A 13,988-nucleotide genomic window follows, 5' to 3' on the forward strand; every position below is an offset into this window, starting at 1 on the left:
GTGGTAAGAAAAGAGCATGTAAAGATGGGATTCTTCTTAAAAATCAATGTATGTCAAAGCAAACTATCAGCACTGACAGCCTGGTGTGCTTGAAATCAATTGCAGACCAGGCAGGCCTGTTACAGCTTGTTTCACGTGTCAACCCTGGCTTGCCTTTTCCAGTGACATGTGATTTCTATGGAAACTCTATATTAAACGAAAAAAACATCCGTTGATCAGATGTGAGTTTCTTATATAAAATAAAAGAATAAATAAAATATACACACACATCATGTGGAAATCTTTTGTAATTGTAATTTGACTGTTTTTCTTCATCAGTTTTTGGCAGGTCACGGTTTGCTTAGCTCAGTCAGTTTTCAGAGTCTTGCTTCTTTAGGGTGTTATGTGTATTGCCAAGTTACAATTGGTACGCACTGCACAACACGTGGCAAGTGTCAGATTTCAAAGATCCAAGACCTGCGAAGGGCTACATTCGGTTAGTTTTTTTTAATAAATTTTTTAGGGTATTGATTTAACAAAGAGTTAAAGTGGGGATTACCTCAAGGTATGTTATGGTTAAAGGCTGTCCATTATATCTGCAACCAAGATCTCTCGTTTAATCTCTGAATCCTATTTTGTATTCACTCTTCATTTATCTTTAAAGAGTGGAAAAAAAAGTGCTTCAAAGCCAAGCTAAATTCCACTAGGACAGGTGTAGTCTTTAAACAGGATGAGATCAGCTTCCAAACTGGGAACAAAATTAAGTTACTGTCGTCACCTTTATATCGTAAAACTGAGCAGCGAAAGGTAGTTGCTTTTAATAGCAAATTCCCGTGCAGCATTAGTAGATGTAAATCCTATTCTTTCCTTTGTCTTTCCTCAAAATCTCGGGAGACTCCTCTGGGCTGCACAAGTCCAGACAGCCGGCAGTCTCCAACCTAAGATCCCACTGCGGCATCCTAACCTTCAAGAAGGATGATTGGCTGGGGGCTTCTGGAAGTCTGCGGTCACTTAAGTATTTTAAACGACTCAGCATTCCACAGTCTATCCCCTGGGGGCACACAAAACAGCCTTTATTTTACGTGCCATTTTCCCGTCTGTTTAGAATATCCCTGCAATATTCCCTGCTGCAAACCTTAGTTTGTCCTGAAGTCAGGGGGATGTGAATGATTTGTGAAGAGGTCACAAGGTCATTTGACACAAAAGGATTCTGTGAAAGGTCAAAGGGACAGGAGAAGAATAGGGATAGTTGATTGGTTGGAGTTCGCCTTAGGACAACTTTTTTAATTACATTTTTGTTTTTTGCACCCATATGGGAAAAATTCTATTGTTTTTCTGCCAAAAATGTAATCTTTCTCCTCACATAAATCATATATTTTTCACTTGACCTTTTGGCAGCTCCCTTTAAGCTAACTTTATTGTATGTCGCGTATTCTTCAATGCCACATTAAATTGACCAAAATGATCCTAATTGCAGGGCTAACATTGTAAAGAAGCAAAACCTAGAGATCTGTCTTTGTGTCTAGCTGTTAAATTGTAGCAACAATTGTACATCGTTTAATCTGAGAGGGATCTATACTAATTAGCTGCATATCTGTGTATTAACACATACACTCCTGAGGTTTGGTTTACTTTATACATTTACACCCTCAACCAGCTGTTTCTATTGATACAAAGTGTTCAAAATCAATTCTTATCATATGTGGAATTTGCGTCATTAGGCCTTGTAGTAATAAATACTACTTTTACTACTACTACTACTACTACTACTACAACTTCTTCTACTACTTCTATGGCTACTACTACTACTACTACTAATATTCCAGATTATGTTGCAATCATCCATGTCTCCTTTTCCCAGAAGTGGATAATGTAACAAAGTTAAAAGTTTAAAATGTAGGAATTTTAATACATTTCAAAGGACATAATTACAGCCTTCTCTTCCTTTCCCTGTACCTGGTAAATGAATTAACTCTGCAGTGGTTTGGGAAAGAATTTCAGACTGAAGGTTTGGGAGTGAATGTTATTTTCATTACTGTCTCTTAAAGGGCCAGATTAATGCTGCACACAGGCTCGGAGATCACACATGGTCCTTTTGATTCAATTGAGATGGAGAACCTGTGGATACACGTTACATGCTTTTTCTTCACCCTTTTCTTAAAAATGAAAAGAGATTTATTTCAAAAACCCTTCATGGTATCATTTAAATATATCCTAAACCTCCGCTACCTGGTTTTAAAATATAATTTTGCCTTTCGTACATTAGAGCACTGTTTTAAATTGAATCCCTTTAGCACAACTTTTGGATTTCAGAGACCTGCATCCGTTGTTAGAAAACTGGTTATAACACAATTTGAAGCTGATCAAAAGGGAGGCAAATACTTTAGTTCAGAAATAACCTGGAAGATCTCTCTGTTTGCTTCCCGTTGAAAGCAAGATAGGCCAGGTATATTATAACTCGACTTTTCCTTTCCTTAGTTTCCTCGTTCCCCGAAGACTTCTCCATTTTAGCCACTGTGAGGCCGAAGAAAGGTAGCCAGTCCTTCCTCATTTCCATTTACAATGAGCAAGGCATACAACAGATTGGTTTCGAGGTGGGCCGCTCTCCAGTATTCCTGTACGAGGATCAAACGGGCAAACCAGGACCAGAGGACTACCCACTCTTCAGCGGCATCAACCTTGCTGATGGGAAGTAAGTGCAACAAGCTTCATCCACCCTTGTGCACGTCCCACTCTGCTCCCCAGGAAGCAGTGCGCCCTGTCTCGGTCCTTTTCCAGTGATTCAGTGCCATGGAGGCAGCATCAGCTACCACAGTACCATACCCTACCATCATCACATTATAATTTCAGAATGATCTTGCCTTAATTCACCATTAACCATTAATCAAACCATAAGACCACAAGGACATGCTGACATCAGAACATTCTCTGTGTCTAGTAAAGTTCATGACTCATCCCCAGTTCTTGTCTGGACTGCCTGGCATTTATAAACTACATGACACTACAAATAACAAAATGGTATCCTACACCATAGACATCACTATGGTTACTAAAAAAATAAAATATGTGACTCACTCCTCTAGGTAATTGAAAGTGACTTCCTACATGAGAGTCCTTGATGTTTTTGCAGCTCAGCCCCATCTTGGTTTGGATCGCCATCTTGTGCCAAGCTACTGCACAGCACATAGAAAGCCCTGACAAAACCTGCATTCCAGATGAGAGGACAATTGATCTTTGACTCTTGCAGTCTATGTATCTCCTTGGTTATCACCTGCATATCTGTACACCACCTCTTGAACCACACCCTTGCAGAAATTTTGAACATTATTGTCCAACCTGTATGAGTCTTTCCACTCATAAAATGTTTTTTGTTTGTCTGATGGATTACAGGAATCTCCTCCTTCATAGCCTGAAAGTAAAGTAAAGTATAATCAGTTAAGGATATACTGCTTTCCTGTGATTATTCTTTGTGTTTGATCACATACTTCAAGTAGTCTGAAAGGCTAAGAACTACAGATGAGGAGGTGAAGAGAGATGAGGCAATGTTTGAAATGTGACGACTGGAGGAGCGTACGTTTCCACACAAATCTGAATTGTAAAAACATTGTTTGAGACAATTTATAACCCGCAAATCCTTTTCACCAGGTGGCACCGAGTGGCTATCAGTGTACACAAACAATCCATCACCATGATTGTGGACTGTAAAAAGAAGAGGACGAAGGTCCTGGGGAGAAGCGCCCACCCAATCATTGACACCAAGGGCATTGTTGTTTTTGGAACTAGAATACTTGATGAAGAAGTGTTTGAAGTAAGTGGATTTTTTATAAATTCTATAGTGTCCGATGTTTCTTGATTTTTGTTGAGTTGGGCCTTGATAAATTCTACACAGACAGGGGCCTATTAAAAACCAAGACAGGGATTGTTTGAAAATTTAGAACTTATATCCAATACATTGCCTCAAAGTTTTCTTTGGACTCCTTTTCATTGCACCTTTAGACTTACATTTTGGTTCTCTTGTGGGCAGCTAATAAAATAACTATGAACAATGGGCAGAACATTAATTCTGACTGTTCTTCTGATCGGCCTAACTAATCCAAAAATAAAAAGTAACCTTGTTTGTACTGAAATTTTAGCTTCTATAAATAGTTTGTTTTTGTTAATAGCTGAAAACTAAAGTAACTGTCTCTTCAACCAACATTTGATAATCTTAAAAACTGAAATTTAAAATGAAATGAAATAACTTAATTTAAACCTGTAATAATAAGAGTATAATAATAGGTTGAAGCAAGGTAGTAGATCAACTTTGCATAATGCTGTAGCTTAAGGTCTTAAAACTATAGTGATGGAACATTTTTATAGCTTTTCTTCACATATTTCTAACTTGAGGCATGGAACAGATACTGCCACGTTTATGCATACATAGTATTCTGTAACGGTGAAAGAATTCTCTGTATAACATTGAGTTTATGGGTGATTGAAGGTTTTTTATTGCGCGCGCAAAAAAAAAAAAAAAAACAGAAAGCCAACCTCTTGCTGCACAGATTTAAGATAGTATGTGGAATAATTGGCATAGAGAGCTATATACATGTGGCTGTTCCAGGGGAGATAAGTAGGAATTGATGACAGCCTGTCAAACTGTGTTTTATCAAAGACAAAAAGAAGTTCAACAAGTCCCCTAGAGTGAAATACATTCTTCTCTCATTATAGCTCCATTCTGGAAAGCCAAGGAATTATGAGCTTAAATCAGTGTAATACCCCATCACATTCATTAAGGGCCCAGGAACTAGGTATTTTACTTGTCAAAATGTTATGCTCAAGTGGATTTTAAGGAGTTCTTGCCTTAATCAACCTTAATCATTCCCCAAATGTCTGTCATTTCAGTAAGGTGCTTTTGCATTTGGGGGTTAATAGTTCATCCCAAGGGTTGGGTCCTGTTGAGCCTTGTGGCCATGTACAGTTGGCCCTGCCATATGCCAGCATAACCCAAGATCAGTGAAATGAGAATATTTTGCATTATGCTTTTGTGGAACATTAACAGTGATGGGAGTATTAGACCTGTAGTCACATTTAAAAAATATTCTTGTCATTGTTAATGGTAAACAGCTGCATGGAAATTATTCTTAGATACTTTACTCAGAGTCACAGGCTGGTCAGTTACGGCAGTATCCCCAGACCAGTTCTTGAGATAATTTATGGTTCAGGTGGACTTAATGTACTTCGCAAGAGAGTGCTACAGTGCGCTGTGCAGGACATATGTGGAGCAGATGTTGTTTTGAATCTTTATAAACATCCCACACATATGATTCCTTTTGGTTGTTGTAGCTTAATTGTTCAAATATAATTAATTGTAAGCTACACTCCACTCAAGATGGGTGGATTTGCAGACATGTTTGTTGGAAAATGACATCACACTAACAGTTGCTCTATGTTTTTCCCATGAACTTACTAGTTCAATCTTCCTTAGTCTGTCATTGGGCGATTGTCTTGTCTTTCTTTGATTCCACTTCCAATTAATTAACAAAAACAGGTACCACAAGAAAACCCTCATATACATGAAGCAGATGTGAAATTTGAGGCAGCCCAGTTGTATCCTATTTGTGATGGGGGCTAATGGTGTCGTGTTTAACAGCACTGAGAGCAGACTAGATACACTGTTCTTTTTAAGTCATGCCTGGCACCATCTGTTTTAACTATTTAGTACATTAAACACATGACTATTATATCTTAATTGCAGTCTTACACATAAAATACAAGTTAGCGACTTGTAAAAGGGATATAATGTTGCTCTCATGGCAATTGCAACAGAGTTCTTATTTGTTATAGCATCTGACAGTTGAAAGTGACTGCCCTTGATAATGGTACAATTGAGCAATGTGTATTTGATCAATAACAGACCATGCTACATTCATAGGACTTGGGCATACTGGTTCAGTAAGTGTGCATTGCTTTTCCATATTAACGCTCTTTTCCTTATGACATTGTGAGCTTCTCAGTTTGAGCTTAAACATACTTTCTCTCAAAAGTGAGAGCTGTAGTACAGCTGGTTAGTCCAAGTCAATAATTTAAGTTGCATGATTGTATTATCACTAAGTCTCTGGTCTGATGAGAATAACATTTGTTTGTCATATTGATGTTTAAAACAGAACCATTTATGAAGTTCTAATACTAAAAAAGGTTGTTTTGCTGTAATTCATTTTATCTTTCTGTGGGCCCCCTCTTCTGTCTATGAGGTCATTGCCTTTGAGAATAGAGCAACTGTTAGACTGCAGAAGAGTTGAAATGGTTCACGTTACTTGGCCAGTATGTCTGTAAAAAATAGCAACACAGGGAGCTTTAAAATAATTCCATGGAAAGAGTTAATAACATCCCAAGCTTAAATTTGTACAGTTTTTTTTCTTCAGTGGAAAATATGTCTTCCTCTGGTTAAAATCCAATCAGTCTGGGAGCTGTGTTAATCCTTCTGTTAATATCTAGGGGATTCTGGGTAAAGCAAAATAATGAAAAAAAAGAGTTTGACTGATATGCTTGATAAAGAGCCAACACATCATTGAAACTACAGCTGCTTCTTGTAAGAGAGAAGAAAAAAAAAACAACAAAGGTGCAAGTTGTATGAAATCATAGTCTTTGGAGAGTAAGATGTAGCGTTGGCAGAAAGTTTTCATCCCTTGCCTGGTTTTTAAAGAGGCCTTGTGCTGCTCCAGATTACGGAAGAGCATTAGGGTCACTTAAGAGAGAGAAAAAATACATATATTTTGAGAAAAAAATTCAAAAGTTTTGAGATTTAAAGGTGAAATAAATTTTTGAGAAAAAAAGTCAAAAGTTTTGAAATTTAAAGGAGAAATAAACTTTGTCAGGTTTGTTAATGACACTTAAAAATACACAAACGTAATGGGTAGCATTGTAAAAAAAACTAAAAACAACATAATCAAAAAGGTATTTCAATTCCTGACATGAAAAGTGTCTGTGTAGTTGAAAGAGTTTTTATAAAAGCCATTAGGTAGCCAGATTCAAATGATTAGCTTTCATAGCATGTAAACAGACTGGTCATTAGCTATTGCTTTCTTTAGCATACAATGTCAAGTCATAAAACAATTGACTGTTTAAATGTGAGACTGTATTACTTTGTAAAAAAAAAAAGAATGTGTTTGTTTCTCTAATCATTTCCACCCCCTAGTGCTAAGAACTTCCACTAGTAAATTCCATTGTGTGTTCATCACCTTATACCTTTTTATGGGACGTTTGTTCAATTTAGCAAAATCTGAATGGACTGTTGTTCAAGCTTCATTAGTTTTATGGGAGTTAAAATTATTGAAATTTCTATTTATTAGCTGATTTATTATATTTATAGCAGCTTGGTAGCCTCTACGACTGTTAAACACTCGTTAACGGCAAGGTTTTCAAGTGCAATTAATGGTAATAGTGCTAGCCACATAAAATAAGTTGCATTTGAAAGGCAGGACTACCTGAGGCCTTAAGTAGTGTTCTGGAAGACCCTGGACAGGAGGTGGCTATAGACCATTTTCTTAGGTAAGCCATCAGGAGCAATGGTCATGGAATTGGTTTCCGTGGGAATCTGCAGGAGCTTTCTGGAAAGTTTTAACTTTTACTCATGCTGTGCAGCTGCCAGTTGGAAAAGAAGGGGAGCTCCTAGCACTTGCTGAAAATGGAAAATATGCCACATAGTTTCCAAATTATGTTCTTTGCCTGCCCCCTTCCCCCCTTATGTTATGATTCATTTTGAAATCCCACATCCCGAATTGGTGTATTGATAGTTTGTAATTTATTTTTTGTGTTTATTTCATATTTGAGGCAAGCTGCTCTTTTGTAGGTACTGTGCCTCTAATGGGGAAGCTGGACTGTACAACTTACTGGGGTTCAATGGAACTAAGGAATGATCTATTATTAACATCTGCGTGAATTTAATTGTTTGTTGTACCGAACAGACCAATTACTTTAATGTATGCATAATTAGAAATAATATGTTTTTAAGTCTCTTTCTTTCTTTTTATGTATCATACATATTATATAAAAGGCTCAGAATTTCTTTTAATTTGATAAAAACTATATCTGAACCCTGAGCAGTATGGATCGATGAGAATTATTAGAGCGTGTGACCAATTTTGCCTCTGCGGTCCTGAATCATGGTTTGGAACTGGGTGTTGCCATAACAATTAAACTAGAAAAGTTCATAAACTTGAGGAATGAAGTCTACTGGGCAATTCAATTAGTAAAATAACATTTAAAACCAGAGAAACAGACCAACACGTATTGAGGGCTATACAGAGCTGGGTTTCCTTGAATACCTGAGGCAGACGTTAATGTGGTCTGCACTGGGGTGTGTTGGAGCTTTGCCTATAGCAGTAGCAGCTGACACCAGCAGGCGTTGATACACTCATGACCAGAATGAACGCTGACGGGCTGTGCTTAATCCTAATTTTACCTGTCTCACCACAACACGAGAAAGGGAGACATTAGCACTCCCCTGTCCCCAGAGCAACCGTTTTGTAGTTGGCAAACAGTTTTACGACATAGCAGTGCTTTTAATTCATATTTAGTGGGTTGAAATGTTTATAGGAAGAGATTATAACATGGAAAAGAGGCATGACTAGTTAAATGTCTAATGGATTTAACAGTTGTGTGTGTGTGTGAGTACTTTTTACAAAGACAGAATGAGCTGCCTTTGGCTGTCTCTGAAGGCAGACCATGTCCCCCACACTAACTGACCTTAATAACACTGCTGTTTCCCTTGAAATCTGCCAAGAAAAATGTCAAATAATTTAGGGCCCGTCTAGAGAAAGGAAAGAACATTGGAAAAAAAAATAAAAAAATTAAAGTGTTCAGTTAAGGAGACACAGACTGCATGAAAGCTCTGACAACACTGCATGTTGAACAGAAAGGTGTTTCCAGGGATTTTTGGGCGGCACCCTGTCTGGACAGTCTGGGTATCCATCTCATTTTGGCAGGGCCTTGTGGTGCCAACGCCACAACATGTGGGATGGTGTCATAACATGTTTTGTTTATTTAACCTGGGTTATTCTGCATATCCATGTGTGATGTGTATGAATGTGTTCTTCAAATGCGCTTGAGTCATTACAGATAGGAGTCTAGACTTCTTTATTTATGTGTTTGTTTCATAATTGCCTTGTTGGTTAGGATCATGGAAAGCATTTTTTAATATCCTTCACAGCAAAGGGTTAATTACATTTTTAATTTCCCATTTGGTTTGTTTATTGATCCCATTATTAATATAAAAACAACATTCAGGAAAGCAATAACAATAGCACAGAATTAGTTGTACGCCTGATGAATTACAGGCTTAGCTTAAGGCTAATAGTTTTAACAGAACATCCTTTCCTGGTTAGATAGACAATCAGTGAATTGTAGCTAAAGAAAAGAGTCATAGAAAAGATTGAGCCTGGAAGGTATAAAGATTTCCTTTTAATTTGATGTCTGGAGGATGTGAATAGGCAAGAGATAAATAATACTCTAAATATCTCTGCAGCTTCCACACGTATTCTTTGACAGCTCAGACCAAGTTATTAATGCTAGCATGCTTCCTTTTGTTACGCCTTATTTTGTTCTCAGACTCTTTTTTTAGCAAATTAATCCTCCTAATAAATGCCTGCTGATACAAAGGCTAAGAAAAGCAACTGGCCTTATCTACAAAAGGGATTATAACATGTACCACAAAATATTTGTTTTGCATCCATCCTCTAATGAAACATGCAAGCTGTGCCTAGTGTTAGGAACTTTATATAACAATTCGAAAAAACACCCATTCATTTGATAAAAGAATAAAAGGGATATTGTTAAAATAATTACCAGACAAAAGCAAAAAATGTGCAAAGCAGGATACACATAACAAAACTATGAGACACGTGATGGTGACATACTTTATTTTTATTTTCATTTCCTTTATAAAATATCAGTGGACCACAGCAAACTGGAAGCTATCCAGATATGTCTTAATGACTATTAGTGAAATCATTACTATAGCATATACACGTTCTTTAGTGCAGATAGCCAAAATGAAACCCATAAAAGTTGTTGAAGTCACACACAAGAAGGTTGTCGCATTTTCCTTGAGATTGTTCTCTCTTTTTCAATGAAGACGATTAAATTACTATATCAATGCTGAAGAAATAGGAGCAGATTTTTGTGTTCTACGATGACACTGTATAGACACTACTCTCTTTCAACTTAATTAAACAAAGACTAAACACATTCTGCCTTTTTATTTGTTTGTCTTTTTACTTGACATCCTTAACATAGCTGACATGGCCTGATAAGAAATCCAGTGAGGTAAAATCAGCTTTACTTGAAGCAAACAAGCCACGTCTTGTAACAGGCGGGGACATTCAAGTCAGGCTTTGGCTGTGCTCAGTTGCTGAGCTTGGCTAGGGTCCAACAAGGAGAACAAAATTGGCTTTGGTTTTCAATGTGATTAAGAAGGGAAAATCAATTTAGATCATAAAAACCACACCAACCGCTTCTGAGCAAATGTACAGCAAGGCAAATTAAAGGTAAACCAGCATGAACTTCATCCTCCTTAGCTCAGTAGTTGTGCACCATCTGCAGATTCTGTTAGTGTAAAGAGGATCTATTGACATAGGCATATTGGAGGTCACTTACCAAATTATTTCCCCTTTGCTGGGAGAGTACTATGCAAGATGGGAAAATGTTACCAAAAACCCATGAAACAAGCCCATCATTGAGGAAACCTAAAGGGGTTCACAATTTTCTAGGTTTGTTCACATGGTTGAATGGAAAGTGAATACATTCACCAGCCGTATATAAAACCCAGCTTTTACCTAGGCCTCTCAGCAGGATGCAGGAGGTGGAGGTAAGCTCAGTTTTGGGTCAGGTCTTGGAAACAGTGAGGAGCAAAGTTTTCTGCTTTCATCCCAGACACTGATGTAATGCTTGGAAACCTGGCGTAGTCTGATGATGTCATGCAAGACTTACAGAGCTTTCCTGATAGGAGATCCCAGACTGGGGAGACGGAGCACATGACATGGATTCTGGGAGATTAACAGGGGACAGGGGTGAAGAGGTTTTTTTAATTATTATTTCTGGCATGACGAACAGCCAGGAAAAAGTTGTAGAACACAGTGGTTTGTTTACTGTAAAAATCCCACATGTTTTTCAAATGTCTGTTTTAGTTATGAGGTGGATTGCTACTTTTTGGCATTTGGATTTTAGAATGGCAGAAATTGTTGATCCTGACACCTGTTGATTTACATTTCAGCCTGGCTAAAGGGAGGCAGATGAGATGAATACAGAATAAACCTCTGCTAGTTTTCATTTAGGCTCACAGCCCTGTTCATTTCGAGAAGAAAAAAAAGTTGAGACTGACAGAGTGAGAGAGGCCGACAGAACACATATCAACATTTAGATTGGGACTGCCGGCTGTCTGGGCCTACTGCCAAAAGGCTGAAGGGAAAATCCTTGACTGAGCCAGTTTAATTTTGCTCCCCTCCCCTCTCCCATCCCATCCCAGCTCACCACGCAACCCCATATCCCATCCGCCATCAGGGCAGGTGCACCTTCCATCGGTACAGGAATCCACCTTGCTGTTCTTTATTCAAATCTGAATTCAACAGCTTCAGGTCTAGGCAAGATGCGGATGAAGTGTCAGAAAGTTCATTAGATCCAGGTGCAGTTTTGTTTTATTGCAGCCAAGTGGTCTTAATATTTTAATCATTTATATATTTATTTTTCACATTTCTGCACAGTCTAATAGACTTGAGAACTGCAGGCTTACTTATTATAGATGCAGGAATGTGTTACTGAGTTCTGCTTCATGTGTGCTGTAGTGGAAAGAGGTGAAGGCATGTAGTTTAAACTGCATGAATAGTCAGAGTGTGTGCACCGTCTATTTTTGTGCTTTAGACTGTAACAAAAACTGTGGACCTAAGTAAATGGGCTTCTTAGACTATTAAGGCACGTGTCGGAGAAGGATAATCTTATTAATTTTTTACTTACGGAATTGGTATAGCAGTTACTCTCCACTTGCCAGACCCGTCTGTAACCAGCCAACTTGAATTGAAAGCAAGATAATTTAATATGTAAAGAAGGAAGACATTGTGAAATTGACTCCTATGCCCAGTATACCACAGAAAACCAACATCTTCATATATGTGTGTGTGTTTCTCAATGCATTTATGGAGTTCAGTATTTTAGAAGCAGTCATGTTTTTAGGAGCACAGGTGTATAGTCACAGTACTGAGTGGTTGTAAGTGGAGTGGATTTCCTGTCACATTGGCCAAATGTAAACAGGCACAGACTGATCAATATAAACATTTTGACTTCTAGCTGAGGTCCATGTTGGAGAGTATGCCTTATTTTTAGGATTAAAGACATGGCTGTGCCGTGCTTCCACGGAGTAAATAAATGACCTGGGTAAATCATGCAATTTCCTTCATTCTTAATGGAGGTTTGCTTTTGGACAGGATGCTGCTTAATTATCAGAAGCAGGCTCAGAAGTGTGCCCTCAGCAGTATTTTGTGGGTTTAAGTAAAAAGCCAAATACAACATTAATTTGTTGGATGAATTCAGCTAGCCCCCCCCCCACTCTTCCATCAGCATAGATGCAGGAAATATGAGCTCAGCCTAGGGAGTGCAGTGCTGTATGATCCTGGGCACAGCGCAATGGGAGGGAGAGCTTGAAAATGGTGAGCGGCGATGATGTGGTAGTCACATTGTTAATCTTGGCAACAGTGTTAACAGCTCAGAAACATTTAACATTTCAAGGGAACCCAAAGTATATTGATTTATGGTAGTCCTGTTGAAACTGAGCCTTTTCCAGTTATTATTTGATTATGTGGTTTAATTTAAAATGCCCACTTTGCTCAGCTTCTCTATTGGTTTAGGACAGGCAATACAAATAAGCACTTTAACTGACTGGAGATGGATTTCCTTGAGATCTGCACTCAGCACTTTGTTCTTCATCTTCATCTTCATCTTCTTCGTCTTCTGGGATTATAACAGCATATTTCCCTCTTTTAACGCTGATGTTTTAAAAAAAATATTATTTCTGTTGAAGAAAAGACAGATGGGAAAAGAATAGCGCAGCTGTACCGTGTCTCTGTGTAATGCGAGACAGAGTGCACAAGGCCAATAATTACGTACGATACAGCGCATTCATGCAGTGCTGTACTTTAATATGTGTCAGATGGGGCTGTTGTGTGAGGGAGGGTAGGTGAACCAAAGTATTAGGGACACCCTCCTGTCAGTTTCATAGTGAAGATCACAGTGATTTAAATTTAAGCTCCTGTACCTTGTCAAAGGTGAAAAAGATAGATCAGGCACAACTGAGAGTATTCCTCCAAAATGAATGAAGTGAAGACTTTACCGCATCGCCCTCACAATGAAATCCGTTCTAATACACTTCCTCCAGCTCTAGATAAGAACCACTTTTGGCTGCCTACTATAAAGCTTTACTAAAGCCATACTCACCCATCTCTTGTGTAGTTGAGGAAGTGCACTGCAGCGTCTAGATTAAAACTGCTCTCTGCTCGGGAGGAAGAACGATCCCACATGTGTTTGCAATTGGAAACTCGGCAAGGCTCGAGCTGCTGAAAACGTTTTAGCTACAGGTGTTTTGTCTTCTGGGCCCAGACAACACATCTGGAATTGGAGACACTTTCCTGAAGAAGAAAAACACGAAAAGCATTGACTGAGGGATTGTTAAAAGAGGAAGAGAAGCTGCCCAGCGAATGTTTTCCTCAGTCAATCCCTGTGATCCTACCTGTGTTTAACAGTCGACAGCCAGGTTTGTGTTAGCCAAGGGCAGTGCAAAGAGTAAACCTTGAAAATGGCATGAGCATTTTCAAAGTTCCTAGATGTCATATAAATCGATTTGCCAGGTACATTTTTATTTTAAATAACCTTTTTAAAAAAAAAGAGAAAAATCTGTATTTTATTTGAAGCCAACGCCATCCTTGAATTTCTCCCACTGTAAATGCCTACACTGACACCTGTTGGTAGGAAATTGAACTGCAGCACTG

At 38.3% G+C, this 13,988-nt stretch overlaps 1 protein-coding gene across 2 annotated transcripts in view; it reads left to right on the top strand.

Annotated features, from left to right (window-relative positions):
- Positions 1-13,988, top strand: part of col5a1 (procollagen, type V, alpha 1) — a 125,784-nt gene that overhangs the window by 43,095 nt on the left and 68,701 nt on the right. For both annotated transcript variants that reach the window (XM_066712992.1, XM_066712990.1), the window contains exons 3-4: positions 2,458-2,671; positions 3,625-3,787. In XM_066712992.1, coding sequence (XP_066569089.1) covers positions 2,458-2,671; positions 3,625-3,787 — 377 coding nt within the window. The remainder of the gene's footprint in view (positions 1-2,457; positions 2,672-3,624; positions 3,788-13,988) is intronic.

This window comes from Amia ocellicauda, chromosome 9 (assembly GCF_036373705.1).
Source record: "Amia ocellicauda isolate fAmiCal2 chromosome 9, fAmiCal2.hap1, whole genome shotgun sequence".
NCBI classification, from domain to species: Eukaryota; Metazoa; Chordata; class Actinopteri; order Amiiformes; family Amiidae; genus Amia; species Amia ocellicauda.